The sequence below is a fragment of the Dama dama genome, chromosome 1, assembly GCF_033118175.1.
Source record: "Dama dama isolate Ldn47 chromosome 1, ASM3311817v1, whole genome shotgun sequence".
In the NCBI taxonomy this organism is placed as follows: Eukaryota; Metazoa; Chordata; class Mammalia; order Artiodactyla; family Cervidae; genus Dama; species Dama dama.
Genome location: NC_083681.1, coordinates 6,691,012 through 6,705,420, shown reverse-complemented (window position 1 = coordinate 6,705,420; position 14,409 = coordinate 6,691,012). Strand labels below are relative to the sequence as shown.

General features: G+C 40.5%; 1 protein-coding gene across 4 annotated transcripts in view; it reads right to left on the bottom strand.

Annotated features, from left to right (window-relative positions):
- Window positions 1–14,409, bottom strand: part of PDGFD (platelet derived growth factor D) — a 267,492-nt gene that overhangs the window by 84,860 nt on the left and 168,223 nt on the right. For 2 of the 4 annotated variants that reach the window (XM_061143144.1, XM_061143164.1), the window contains exons 2-3: window positions 6,618–6,804; window positions 1,886–2,066 (exon numbers count right to left, since the gene is read on the bottom strand). In XM_061143144.1, the coding sequence (XP_060999127.1) occupies window positions 1,886–2,066; window positions 6,618–6,804 (368 nt within the window). Of the gene's footprint in view, window positions 1–1,885; window positions 2,067–6,617; window positions 6,823–14,409 lie in introns of all 4 variants that reach the window. The other 2 variants (XM_061143135.1, XM_061143154.1) reach the window with 1 other exon arrangement.

Sequence of the window (14,409 nt, the reverse complement as noted above, 5' to 3'; positions counted from 1 at the left end):
AGTGAGTGGAGTCGTGCCAAAGAGTTTACATCCAAACTACAGTCTGTCCAATACTCCACTTAACAGCAGCCAGGAAATGAGTGACGAGCCTTCACTATAAGCCAGAACACCAAACGAAAATACTCCCTTTTCCTTAAATCTACATCTGCACTGCCTTTTTCAACGAAAAGGAGTTATTTTGCCTTTAAGACATAATATTAGAGTTAGCATGTTTCTAACTGACTTATGGATCATTTAACTTAGTCATAACCAAAGCTTCACAAAAAGCATATACATGAGCACTAACAGGCCTTGATACGTTGAGGGAATAAAACAGGTCCTTAACTAAGCCATTCTGCCACATCACCACTCCAACATGCTGAGACCGCTTTGTCCATGAAAAATTGAGAACAGATGCATCACTGAACACATTAAAAGCAAAGAAATGCAGAAACCAAAGGTTCATACTTCCATTTTAATGCTGAGCAGCACTGCATGAGTATGCAATAAGGTATATCACACTTGATGGATTATTCCCAAATTAAAGCAGAACCAGGATTACTACATGCTATTTTTCATTTATAGTATTCTGATGTAGAATTTACTTAGTATTTAATAACTCATCATAATGCAAAAAAAAAAAAGAGAAGAAACCACATTAGATTTGAAAAAATCAAGATTTTTTCCTACTCTAAATTTAACTCATATGAGGAAAAACCCACAAATTGACTCCATTTGTAGTACTGTGTTCTATTTGGCAACCACATTTTGAAAGGGGATAGCAATAAACTGAATGAGAGTTAATGATGCTGCCAGGTGAGCAAGAGGCAATATGCTATGAATGACCCAAGGATTCAGAGATATTTAATCTATCCTAAAGGTAATGCATAGGCAAAATTATCCCAATTTCTCCCTGTGCTTCATCTGCAACACCCAGTCCTTCTGTCTTATTACACATCATTAGTTGTTACTGCTTTTTAACTGCCATTTCCACCAGACTATCAACTCCAGGAGGTTCAAGAACCCTGTCTTCTTGCTCGGCTTTTATCTACTACACCTATCAGAGTGTCTGATAATAAGCAGGAACTTTACCTGTGTGTGTGTGCTCAGCTGCTTTGTGGCCCCATGGACTGTAGCCCGCCAGGCTCCTCTGTCCATGGAATTTTTCAGGCAAGAATATTGGAGTGGGTTGGCATTTCCTCCTCCAAGGAACTTTATATTGTTTTACTAATGAATGACTGAATAAAGAAGATCCATGACCATGTATGACCCAACAACTAGACTTAACTACAAGGTAGATTATACCTCAATATGAGGTTGAACATCTTCTAACAGAAGCATTTAAAGTTTAAAATTGCTGCTGAGGTGCTTAAGCAGACGTGAGAGCAAAAATAAACATGGGTTGAGTAAGCAAAAATCAACCTTTGGGTCCTGAATTATATTCCAATCTTTAAGATGCTTTCTAACTCTGAGGTTCTATGATTATAATATAGATCATTCCCAAATTTGGGTCATAATTTAACCTAAAATCACTGGAACTCTTCTGTGATTGGAATTACATAGAAAATTTCTCAAATATCACGTAACTTCTTTTTGGCTGTACATTTATTTTGCTGAATCAAAGGTAAAATGGTATATGCTTTACTGGAAACAATTTTACTTTTTCTATCCACTGTGCTTTCTTTCAAAATGCTTGGGCCCCAAGCATTGATTTAACAGATCTAAAATGGTATTCCTCACTAAAGAAAGTTTTAACATTTTGGCCACAAGGCAGGGACAAAGCGTACCACAGACAATTAACACAGTCCGTTCAGTTTCACACTGCTGAATTTAATCACAGAAAATCATCTCTAAACTTCATTTAACCAGTGTCTGCTTTTAATCATGAGGTGGTTAAGCTACTTACCACAAAAGAATAATAAATCTTGAATCCAGGTTTAGCCACAAAGTAGTCATCAGACTTGAACGTTATTTTAATCTGGTTTGTTCTTGATGTTATCCTTGGAGGAACTTCCTTGTGTCCACACCATCGTCCTCTAATAACAGTACTGGTTTCAGATATGTCTTCAACTTCTACAAAATCATACCTGGTACCAATGTAACATAAATAAGCTTTGATTAAAATAGACTTTGAAATTCATACTTCCATTGAGAAATTAAAACTAACATATGTGATTTCTCATGACCTATTACCTGAAATGAAGTTTAGAAGAAAAACCAGCTCTTCGGATTTCTCAAATTCAAACTTCAACAATCTGTTGTGAGGAAAAACTTTTATACACTTTCAGCCTATCCTCCTTGAGGGAGTGAAAGTCGCTCAGTCGTGTCCGACTCTTTGTGACCTCATGGACTGTAGCCCACCGGGCTCCTCTGTCCATGGGATTCTCCAGGCCAGAATACTAGAGTGGGTTGCCATGCCCTCCTCCAGGGGAACTTCCCAACCCAGGGATCAAAACCCAGGTCTTCTGAATTGCAGGGAGATTCTTTTTTTTTTTTTTTAATTGGAGGCTCCAATTGTATTGGTTTTGCCATAAACTGACATGAATCAGCCACGGGTGTACATGTGTTCCCCATCCTGAACAGGGGGGCCACCTCCCTCCCCATCCCATCCCTCAGGGTCATCCCAGTGCACCAGCCCTGAGCACCCTGTCTCATGCATCAAGCCTGGACTGGCGATTCATTTCACATACGATAATATACATGTTTCAATGCTATTCTCTCAGATCATCCCACCCTTGCTTTCTCCCACAGAGTCCAAAGTCTGTTCTTTACATCTGTGTCTCTTTTTCTGTCTCCCATATAGGGTCATCATTGCCATCTTTCTAAATTCCATATATATACATTAATATACTGTATTGGTGTTTTTCTTTCTGGCTTACTTCACTCTGTATAATAGGCTCCAGTCATCCACCTCATTAGAACTGATTCAAATGCATTCTTTTTAATAGCTGAGTAATATTCCATTGTGTGTATGTACCACAGCTGTCTTATCCATTCATCTGCCGATGGACAACATCTAGGTTGCTTCCATGTCCTAGCTATTATAAATAGTGTGCGGGGAGATTTTTTACCATCTGAGCCAACAGGGAAGACCAAGAATACTGGAGTGGGTAGCCTATCCCTTCTCTAGGGGATCTTCCCAACCCAGGGATTGAACAGGGGTCTTCTGCATTGCAGGCAGATTCTTTACCCGTTGAGCTAACAGAGAAGCCTCATATCTCTTCCTAAATCATCAAAAATCAAAATAGGCTACTTTCTGAGCATCTAGCTTATAAAGGTTTTCCTGGAGAAACCAATAAATATAATCTCTTGTCATAGTTTAGGAGATATAGCTCCAGTTGTGTGCGTGCGTGCATGCTCAGTTGCTTCAGCCATGTCCCCTCTTTGTGACTCTATGGACTGTAACCTTCCAGGCTCCTCTGTCCATGGGATTCTCCAGGCAAGAATACTGGGTTGCCAGGCCCTCCTCCAGGGGATCTTCCCGACTCAGGGACTGAACAAGCATCTCCTGCATTGCAGGCAGATACTTTACCGCTGAGCCACTGGGGAAGCCTGTAGCTTCAATTATATACCCACATGTTTACTATATCAATTTTTTAAACAAATTTCCCCTTGGAATTAATTTACCACATCCAGCATTTCCTGAGGAAAGGAAATGGTCTATACCTACATAGCATTTAAAATCAGCAATTTCATTGTAGAAAATAAGTGGTAAAATTATAAAATAAACAACTATTTTCTCTTTGTGGAACCTATCTTTTGAAGGGATTGTATCATAAACAATGACATTTGTCATAATGAAAAGCACATGCCTTTAGCAGTGATGTGCCTTAGCCAGTACTGGACATATCTGGGTTGTGTGTGAATTTGGGTAACACCATGTGTTCATCATTGGCACTGGTCAGAGAAACAGAGCATCTCAGGATTGAAAAAGACAGGAGAGGCATTTTAGATATTCCATGGAGCCGTTAGATCCTCAAAGTCCCTGCACAATACCCAACTCTTTCATTGCAGAGTAAAACATGTTCAGAGACAGGACTGGCATCTTCTAGGAATCACTTATTCTATTTTGAGATACCCAAAATCTTAAAACATTCTACTTGAGAGCTGAAGTCTGTGCCTTTCAGTTCTGATCATCAGGGTCTCGTCCTTCATTCACCAGTCTCCCCCATATGACTCAAGATGCTAAAGTCACAGTGCAAACGATGAGCACTCAGGGCAAACATACGGGGTGAACAGTGCAAGAAGTCTCCTATCTACTTTATATTTTCCTGTCATGATTGCCAAAAGGAGTCAGCATGAGGACCATCACATCTGAGTGTGAAGAAAACCCAATACAATTTAACTAGTCTAACCCATACACCTCAGAGCTCTTACTGGGTGGGCCAGGGTGGACTAAGAAGCAGGCGAGCATAACAAAATGGTGACTCAGTTTCATTGAAAATAATTGGTGGGGCCTGTATCTCCTTTGCCTCAGTTTCCTAATGAGGACAATAAGAAGGCTTATGTAATTTTATCAGCTGAATATCTATTCAGAGCTCTGCAAATTAACTACTTGATATATGGTGCTTGGAAAGTGAAAAGTACTAAGAATCATCATTAGAGCAATAAATATTACAATGTAGACATCAAGGAAGTTTTGCAACAGATGGGAAGAAACAACTTCATTTCATTTTATATACAATATATGTGAATCATATTCACTACAGTAATCAAGAGTATACTTGAAACTTTAATAACACAAGAGGTCACTTGTTTTTTAGATAACCTATTAGCACAATTTTCACTCTCAAAGCTCCATTTTGGTTTTCAGGGAGGGTCCTAATCTCTTCCCCTTCTTCCTCTCTCCTCTACCTTTTACTTCTCTAACTCCCTCTATAAATTTTTAGAAGCAACTTGATTTGAGGACTGGTCTGGGGATCTTTTAGTCAATACTGAAGGAAATCAACCCTGAATACTTATTGGAAGGACTGATGCTGAAACTGAAGCTCTAATACTTTGGCCACCTGATGTGAAGAGGTGACTCACTGGAAAAGACCCTGATGCTGGGAAAGATTGAAGGCAGGAGGAGAAGGGGACAACAGAGGATGAGATGGTTGGATGGCATCACCAACTCAATGGACATGAATTTGAGCAAACTCTGGGAGATGGTGAGGGACAAGGAGGCCTGGTGTGCTGCAGTTCATGGGGTCACAAAGAGTTGGACACCACTTAGCAATTGACCAACAACTGGGGGAAAAATCGTCCTTAATTTCCTCTCCTAATTTTAAGGTCAGGATGTCCAGAGGGTTTCAGTTCAGTTCAGTTCAGTTCAGTTGCTCAGTTGTGTCCGACTCTTTGTGACCCCATGAATCACAGCATACCAGGCCTCCCTGTCCATCACCAGCTACCGGAGTTTACTCAAACTCATGTCCATCGAGTTGGTGACGCCATCCAGCCATCTCATCCTCTGTCGGCCAGAGGGTTTAGTCACTACCAGATCAAAACCCTTTGTGGGAGTGGAGACCAGTGTCTCTTCAATGACATCATCTTTAATAAACTTTTAATCCTGGCTTTTTGTTTGTTTCCATGATCTCTCTCTCTCCCTTTTTTTTTTTTAAGCACAGAAAATGAATTCTCCCTTTCAAGGTTGAAAAGACATAAGATCTCCTCAAGCTTATTCTCTCTGTAAATATTAACTGGCTCCTCCTGCATGTATTCATCTTTACTTTCCAGCATACATTAGCCTCTATGGTCCTAGAAAGTAATAGTTTGTGCTATTATTCTTGAAAAAAATAGCAACATAATAAATGCTGTCAGCGTACTAAACATGCAACAAAGGACAGCCAAATTTGAGGCACCTGATTTTTATCATTCAGAGTAAAATAAACCTGCTGAAAGGATTTAGCAGTTTAGTAGCAGTTCGTTGGCAATGCAGAACAAGGGCACACAGTAAAGTACAGTGAGGAAAAAAACCCTCCGCACCTTACCCATGCTAATTAAGGGAGTATGATGCCGTGAGTGGGCAATTCTGAGAACAGCCAAGCCTCGCTCTGAAAAATATGCTAAAAAGGGTGGAGCTTTCATTTTCTGCTGACCCGGAAACTGCAGGAAGGAACAGACTTCTGAGGAGTGCGCTGGCCCCGGGAGCTTGCCTTCTTTCTTCTTACACGTATCTGAGGCCTTAAAATTACGATTTCAGGTAAGGCCCTGGCAGGGTCCTAGCCACCACCCTCTCCCAGTGCTGGGTCAGTTCCTGGAGCCCGGCAGGGGATACACTCCTTAACTCCTGGGAAGCTCACACCTGAGAACGGGACAGGGTTGCAGGTGACCTGGGACACCTGATGTGTCCAGCTGCTCACAAAGGTGATTCTAGGCCTGGCCCAGAAGAAAAAGAATCACCCAGATCCCCCTTCTCTGGAAATCACACAGCCTGGCTCTGCCAGCTGCAGGAGTGAGCTTCTGTGAGTCATGCCAAGTTAAGGCTTCCATAGAGACTGTGCTTCAATTTATGCTGTACATTAGGACGGACATAAAGGCTTTTTGAAAAAGAAGTCACATATTTTGGATAGGGCCCGAATGAGAACTTGGATGCAATGTTTTAAACCTTTTCTTCACCTTGGAATTTTACCCTAATATGGACTTTATTTCACACTCACCTACAGATATCATTTTCCGCTTCCTCTAATCCAAACTGATTGTCAAAGGCTAGCTGTATCCTTGTTTTCTCCTGGGAGTGGAGCCGCCAGGTCAGAAGCAGGTTGCGAGGGTAGCTGTTTGGGAAGCGGGGACTCTGCACGTGGCCGTGTCCTGTCACCTGGATGGTCTCATCTCTTCGGTACAAGTCTGTGAGGTGATTGCTCTCTGTTAGTAGTCACAACTTGTAGAAATTAGTATGTTGCTCCAATTACAGGAAAGCAAAAAAAGAACAGTTTAAAACACATCACATTTCAAAGCACTTCTTGATTTTGTTTAAAAACATAAGAACAAATAGCAGCTTTGTGGTTAAACAAACATCCATATTTTTTTCTACCAACCCTGTCTCTGCAATTCTTCATAAATCTAGACTTGACTTCTAATATTTTATACTTTGGGAGCTCTCTTAACATTATTTTTGACAAGCAAAATTAACAATGATCTCAGAACTCAGACTCATTTCAATTGGAATTAAAATGAGCAAGAAATTTCAAATAGTTCATCTTTCCTTTTTTCCATGAATACAGCTGACCCTTAAGCAACACAGGTTTGAACTGTGTGGGCCTGTGAATTTTTTCGATAAATAAATAGTAAATAAATATATGGTTGAAACAGGAGGGAAGGGGGGAGGGCATGATATAACCATGACAAAGACTGGTTAGAAATAACTGTCCAAGATGACGGAAGTGTCAACTTGCAGTAGACCTAGCACCTCATCTTACGCTTGTTAGCATGCTAAATCCACACCCATTGGCACCATGACACTTCTGAGGCCAACCATAAAAGGTCAAATCTTGTGCTGTGGCCTAATTCCTGGAAATCCCTGCCTCTTCCCCCAAATAATTGGAATAATCCTCCCACTAATTAGCCTATGAAATTACCCAGTCCATAAAAACTATCCACACTGTATACTGAGGCTCTCTCTTGCTTTCTGAGATGGCCCACACTCTGCGAAGTGGGTTTGCCTTTAAAGACATCCATTTACTATCACTTCATCTCTGAATTCTTTCATGACAAAGCAAGAACCGTAAATTCATCAGCAACATTGTAAATGCATTTTCTCTTATGACTTTCTTAACAACATTTTTCTTTTGTCTAGTTCACTTTATTGTAGAATATATAATACATATAACATACAAAATATGTGTTAATCAACTGTTTAGCAGTAAGGCTTCTGGGGACTTCTGTTGTGGGCCAGTGATAAAGAATCCACCTTCCAATGCAGGAGACATGGGTTCAATCCCTGGTCAGGGAACTCGGATACCACGTGCCATAGTGACTAAGCCCACGCAACAACTAGAGAAGCCTGCATGCCTCAGTGAAGACCCAACACGGACCAAAACAAAACAAACAAACAGAAAGCCAAAGAGGAAAAAAAAGTAAGGTTTTAGGCCAACAGTGAAGTGTGAGTAAAGTTTGGGTGGGGGGGCGGAGTCAAAAGTTATATTTGGATTTTGTGTGTGTGTGTGCGTGTGCATGTGTGTGCGTGCGTGCGCGCGCACATGTGTGCACTCAGTTGCATAGTGGTGTCTGACTCTTTGCCATCCCATGGACTGTAGCCCACCAGGCTCCTCTGTCTATAGGATTTTCCTGGCAAGAATCCTGGAGTGGGTTGTGTCAACTACAGATTGTTGCTTGCTGATGGCAGTTGCCGCCTGCCTCTGCAGAGACTGAATTCTGTGCTACTGCAGCTGTTGACCCTAAACATGCCTTGAAGGCAGTTCAGGGTGGAGAGTGAGGCACTCTGTGCTCCAGGGAAACTGGTGGAGCAAGCCTTTAGATAGTCAGATACTTTCAGAAACTGATTTCATGATCCAAATCCATGCATCTCCTCACATCTAGAAAAGCACCAAATCCCTTCATGGTGACATCAGCTCCTCCTGACTAGCAGAAAACCTTTTGTAAAGTAGGTACTTGATTGCTCTGAATTCCGCCTTCACCAAAATCTTATATATTGACCTTCCCCACTGCCTTTTTTTGAACAGTTGCTTAGAGGTCTCTGAGGTGCTGTCTCCTGGGCTTCAGTCTTCATTTTGCCCCATTAAAACTTAACTTGCGGCTCTCACTTTGCATCTATGTAGTCACCAGTTGCCATGCCCTTTCCTGGGGACCTTCCCGGTGCAGGGATCGAACCTGCACCTCCTGCGCTGCGGGAGGATTCCTTACTGCTGAGCCAGGGGGAAGCCCCTGTAAGGTACTGGCACCCCTAAACCTCACTTTGTTTGAGGATCAACTGTACAAATACATTTTTTTTTCATTGACAGAGTAACACTATATCTTCAATGATTAGCACAGGAGGTGCTCAATACATATTGCTGAATGAATGAATAAGTGAAGGAAACAAGTGAGTGAACAGCAAATTAAAGACTCTAATGATATTTAATGACCATCTATTTTTTAATCAAATGACATTTTCCAGTTGTTTCTCCATCATAAAAGATCAGAATTTTTGGCCTTCATTTTTGCTGACTTAAAATAGTTTCAATTCTATTTTCCATATATTGTATAATAAGTCTGATCTTTGTCCTGGGTTCCTAAAAGGGAACCTCTAATCCCTTAGAATTCTGAAGTTTCTTTATTATTTACAGTAGGCCCTTGGAGCCAAACCTGATTTTATGCTGATGAGGTGATTCACTGTGGGCCCCTAGGTCGTTTCAGGATGGGGACTGGCTATGATAGAAAGACTAAACATGTGACTTTCAGCTCTGACACCAGTCTGACTTCCCAACCTCCCTGGAGGTGAGGTGTCTTGGAGTCTTAGCCTGTTGCCAGTGATCCAATCAATCATATCTATAGAATGAAACTCAAAAAAACTCTGGTCACTGTGGCTTGAGGGAGTTTCCTGGTTCATGACACACACACACACACGCTTCATGCTTGGACTTCCCAGACCTCTCCCTAAGTGTCTGTTTGGCTGGGCCCGATTTGTATCCTTTATCGTAAAAGTGTAATGATAATTACAGTGCTTTCTTGAGTTCTGCAAGTTTTCCTAGCAGTTTATCAAACCTGAGGGGCTTATGGGAGGCCCTCGAATCACTGTCAGTTAGTAAGAAGCAGGGGTAACCTGGGCACCTCACAGTTTTCAGCAGGCGACTGTAGATCGGCCTTGGGACCTGGGCACTCGCCTGGTGACATCTGACCTGACTGCAGGTGGTCTGTGCCAGAGCTGCGCTGCCCAGTGGGCCCATTCTCCCCATCCCCCAGTGTCCAGAGTTCTTTGCATTTTAGATTTGACATTTTAGGCCCCTCTGCAAGCAGAACTGCAGCCACAATCTATTTGTGTCCTCCCACAGAGCGTTGACTCCAAAGTCTATAATTCAGTGAGCCTGGCCAGGGAGGCCTAAATTGCTGGTGGAAACCACTGAAAGATTGGGCTGTGGAGGGTGGTTGTTAAAGCTTCCAAAATAAGACAAGGGAGATGAGCAAGGAGTCAGCATATGAGATGCAAAGGCTTCTCTCCCTTTTACAAACGTTCTGATATGGATGGGAATTTCAATTTTTCTTTTCGTTTTTTTTTTTTTTTTACTAATTCAGCGTTTAGTGTTTGTGCTTGCCTGGCCAGCTTTTGTGTGGGAGACAGCCTTAGGAAGAGCAAATGTAGCTAGAGGAGTGGACGTCCCAGCTCCCAGCCTCTCGACCAGGAGACCAGAGCGCTAGCTCTGCAGTCGTGACCCATGCTCTGGTCCCAGGTTTGATGCTCCTAACTATCCTGAAACAGACGGTAGTTTTCCTTCTTTGCATGAAATTTGCTGGAGGCAATTTTAGATCCTTTGCTATCTATAATCACTTCTTTGACTTCTGAATCTCATTGTTTATATATAATTTATAACCTCATGCCAAACTCAGGGCTATTCTTGGCAGAAGAGCTGTAATGAATTATAGATATAGAGAGCAACCTATCAGGTTAAACCTGAGATAACTCCGAAGTGTTATATACAAAGTCACATTCCTCAATGAAGGCATTTGCTTTGGTGTTCCAATAATAACTAACACTGTGTGCCAGGAACTCCAGTAAGTTGTTAAATTCATTACTTCATTTAATCCCCACAACAACTGTATGCAATTAGTAATATCCCCACTTCGCAAAGAAGGCTCAGAGAGTTCAAGAAACTTATGATTTCAGGGCACAAAGCGGGTGGTAAAATCAATATCTGACCCTACACTATCTTCAGACCACACGTTCTTAATCAGAACACTGCATGAGTTGTTAGACTACAAAAATATGAACTATGTAATTTTTCATAGAGAGGGAATAATTTTGATTTATGTTTTATATGACAAGAATATAAGTTCTTATTTTACATTTTAATACAGAAAGAGGTTCACATAGTCATTACTCTGGGTTATGAATTTGATGTTTTTAAAAAAGTGAATTAAAATGAAAGAAAAAGTCAAGATGTTTTTTATTCTGTCCCTGACTCTTTGGTGAACTGAGTTTGCCCGACCAAGTATCCCAGGAGCTCACTAAATCCCTGGAGGTACTATCACTTACTCTGGGATTCATCTTGAACAGCTGCTGTCCTCAGAGCGTGGTCCCCGGATTAGCATCATCAGCTGGGAATTTGTCGGAAATGTAAATTATCAGGCCTCATTCCAGACCTACTGAAGCAGAAACGCTGGGGGTGGAGCCCAGCACTATTATTTTAATAAGCCCTCCAGGTGATTCTGAGCTCCCTAGACTGTGAGAACCACTGACCATATCATTCTTTCTACTCTGCTTCTCATTCTTGACTCCCCAGGCTCCTTCACTGCCTTGCTTGACTATATATCTCATATCTGAATTTTCATTTTACCTCCCTGACTGATGACCTGCCTTGGGCTCACTTTCCTATCTTTGACCTTGAAACCTTCTTGAGGACATCATATGATCTATAGAATGAACTAGGGTAAGAACTATCTACTTTGGAAATCACCTTATCTAACTTTCCCCATTTCATGGAATAGTCGTTCTTGGTCCCAATAGACACATCTGGTAACCTATTGCTTCAAGTTATGTTGAAGGAGGAAAGAAATCACAAATAATGGTTTATTTTTTCTTTCAGATCATAATATTATCTATGACAGCATGTGACCCAAGTGGTAAATGCTCAGTTATTAAAATAATTAAAATATTTCATCAGTGATTCCATAGGAATAAACGGTGATCTCTGCAGACTGTGGGACCTCACACAAATTCAGTGGAACATACAGGCATACTCATGGCTCCACTCTCTCTCTAAGACATCCAGCAGCCAGGATCATGACTGTTAGCCACAAACCCAACATACTACAGCTACAAGCCAAAAGAAAAGAATGGTCATTGGAAAATTCCCAATTTGCAAAGAGATTTATTATAAAATTTCATTTGCAAAATGGTTATTCACAATCATACCATATATCGTATGAACAATGTTTGATGAGCATGTAGTTAAGCGTTATATACACCAAGCTCTGCTGCCAAACAACCGCATTATAACCACTTAATTTTTGTGGGGTGCAATATGCTTTACAAGCATCCAATTTTGTAAGTCCACCATAAGTTGATAAAAAGTAAATATTGCAGTAATTACCACTGCTTTCATTCTGCTTTTTATTTTAAATTTAATTTTGTTATATTTTTTTAACAGGTAATGAAACCAACACACAGAAGTTAAAGTGATTCGTCGTAAGTGAAGAGAATGGAAGGCTGGCTGATATATGGAAGAGTGAAGTTTTGAATGCAGCGCCATCATGTTGGTGACTTTTCTCACTATAATCAACAGCAGCATCAGACACACCATGTCATCCTTCTGGCTTCTGTTTCCTAAAGTAATAATTTAGGGGCTGAATAATATGACATTTAAGATTCTTCTCAGGTCCAGATGATAGGACACCTCAACGATTTTCCTTCAAGAAGGCAGAACTGCCAGTGGTTTCACTGACAGATGCAGGTGAAGCAATAATGAGACCAAGGAATCTGAAATCCAAAATCTTCAGCGGGATAAACACTTTTCCCATCTATCAGTGATTGTATATATAGTTGTATGCTATCATCTAAAATAGGTGTACAAATGGATATTTTATCAAATGCTGTTCAAACATATGTATGAAAATCTTTCTTATTAACTAGAAAAGTGCCCCAGGCACATAACTGGCCACTTAGCCCATCAACTTGTGCTGAACACATTATGGAGGAATGTAAATAAATCCTTTAAAGTAGACGGAATGTATTCTATCTTGCTTTTTTAAAATTATGTAGAGGCTTCTGCCTGAAGCTGCTTGGGTACAGGAACTTAAAGTTACCAACGTATGCCTTATAATTTCTTTGAAAGTTTCATAGGAAAGTTAAAAAAATCACATGCAGAATATTATATATTGGACAATGTCTTGCTTACCAAGGTAACCTCAGAACCTCACCAGTCTTTCAAAACAGATTTGGAGACTTTCAAAACAGAGTTGTTAAATACATACATGGATGAATGGTTACTGCGAATAAATGAATAGGCAGAATTGCTAAACACTGAAAAGCATTTTGAAGCAAGATAATAAATAAAAGGCAGTTTAAAATGCCCAAAGAGTTTATTTCTAAGTGTTCCTGATGTTTGTGGGAACACATCTTGCACGAACATTAAAGGACTATTTTGGAAAAAGTTCCATTGAAATGATCCTGCTTGCTGTTCAGTTCAGACATTAATTTTGAAAGAACTGCCTCCTTTTCTACACTATTTCGAGCAAGACATGTACCACCAAGCTCAGCAGAGTCGGTCCACATCACTCTAAAAACCTGTGACCAAGAAAGAAGAACAGCACTGGACCAAAGCGGGAGAGTTTGTTGGGATCTACTCTCAGATCAAGCAAGCGATGGATGAAAATTGGGTGACTGACAAGTCTCCCAAAGTTCTCATCTTATGCAGCCAGCTAATTTAGAATAGAAAGTTCATCAAGGCTAATCAACAGTGAGACCTGTGACTGACTAATGCATGATTATTATTACTACTGACTACCTCTAATAATCTTTGCACTCTCCCTCAACCAATCACAGCATCTTAAACAAAAGTATCTTAGAACACAAAGTAGTACCTTCATCAGTGAGACATCGCTCAATGTATTGATGAAAAGGGAGAGAGAAACAAGGGCGTGATGGAAACCATAAAAGACGGTAGGGCAGCAGTCCCTAATTTTAAAATGAATGTCAATTAGTAGAACTGGCCATAAAATACACAATTGGGATTAAACTGAATTTAATTAGATACTTTTTCATAAATTATATCCTAACTTAAAAAGCACAGGGTTGGCTCACCCTGTGAACTGCTAAAGGTGAAAATTAGACTTTGTTAACAATGTTAGTTTCAAAATCAGCCTGAAAGCATTTTCAACATTCTTTTTCCTCAATGTTTCTTCAGGCACTGAAGCTTGCAATCAATGAACTAATTTCCTCCAGGGACTGCTAGTGGGCCAATTTTCATTAAGGAATATTTGGTTAACATCTGACACATGGTCTTGGCAAGAGCCAGTCTTCCAAAAGCCTATACAACAGTTCTAAAAACAACCATCCCCCGTGATCACTCTGCTTTTAAGCAACTCAAAGGCAAAGCCGATTAAGCATCAGGATTTATTTAGAATTCTCTAGCAGAGATTTTTCTAAGAACTTAGTAGTAATACAAAACCTTTCTGTTTATAAAGATTTGAGGAGGGAGTTGGTTGTTTGCCAGTTACATATCCTTTTTTTTTTAAAAATTATAATTCCTTTTCATGCAACATTCCTTAGAGTAACAATGTGGAGACAATATTTTTGTA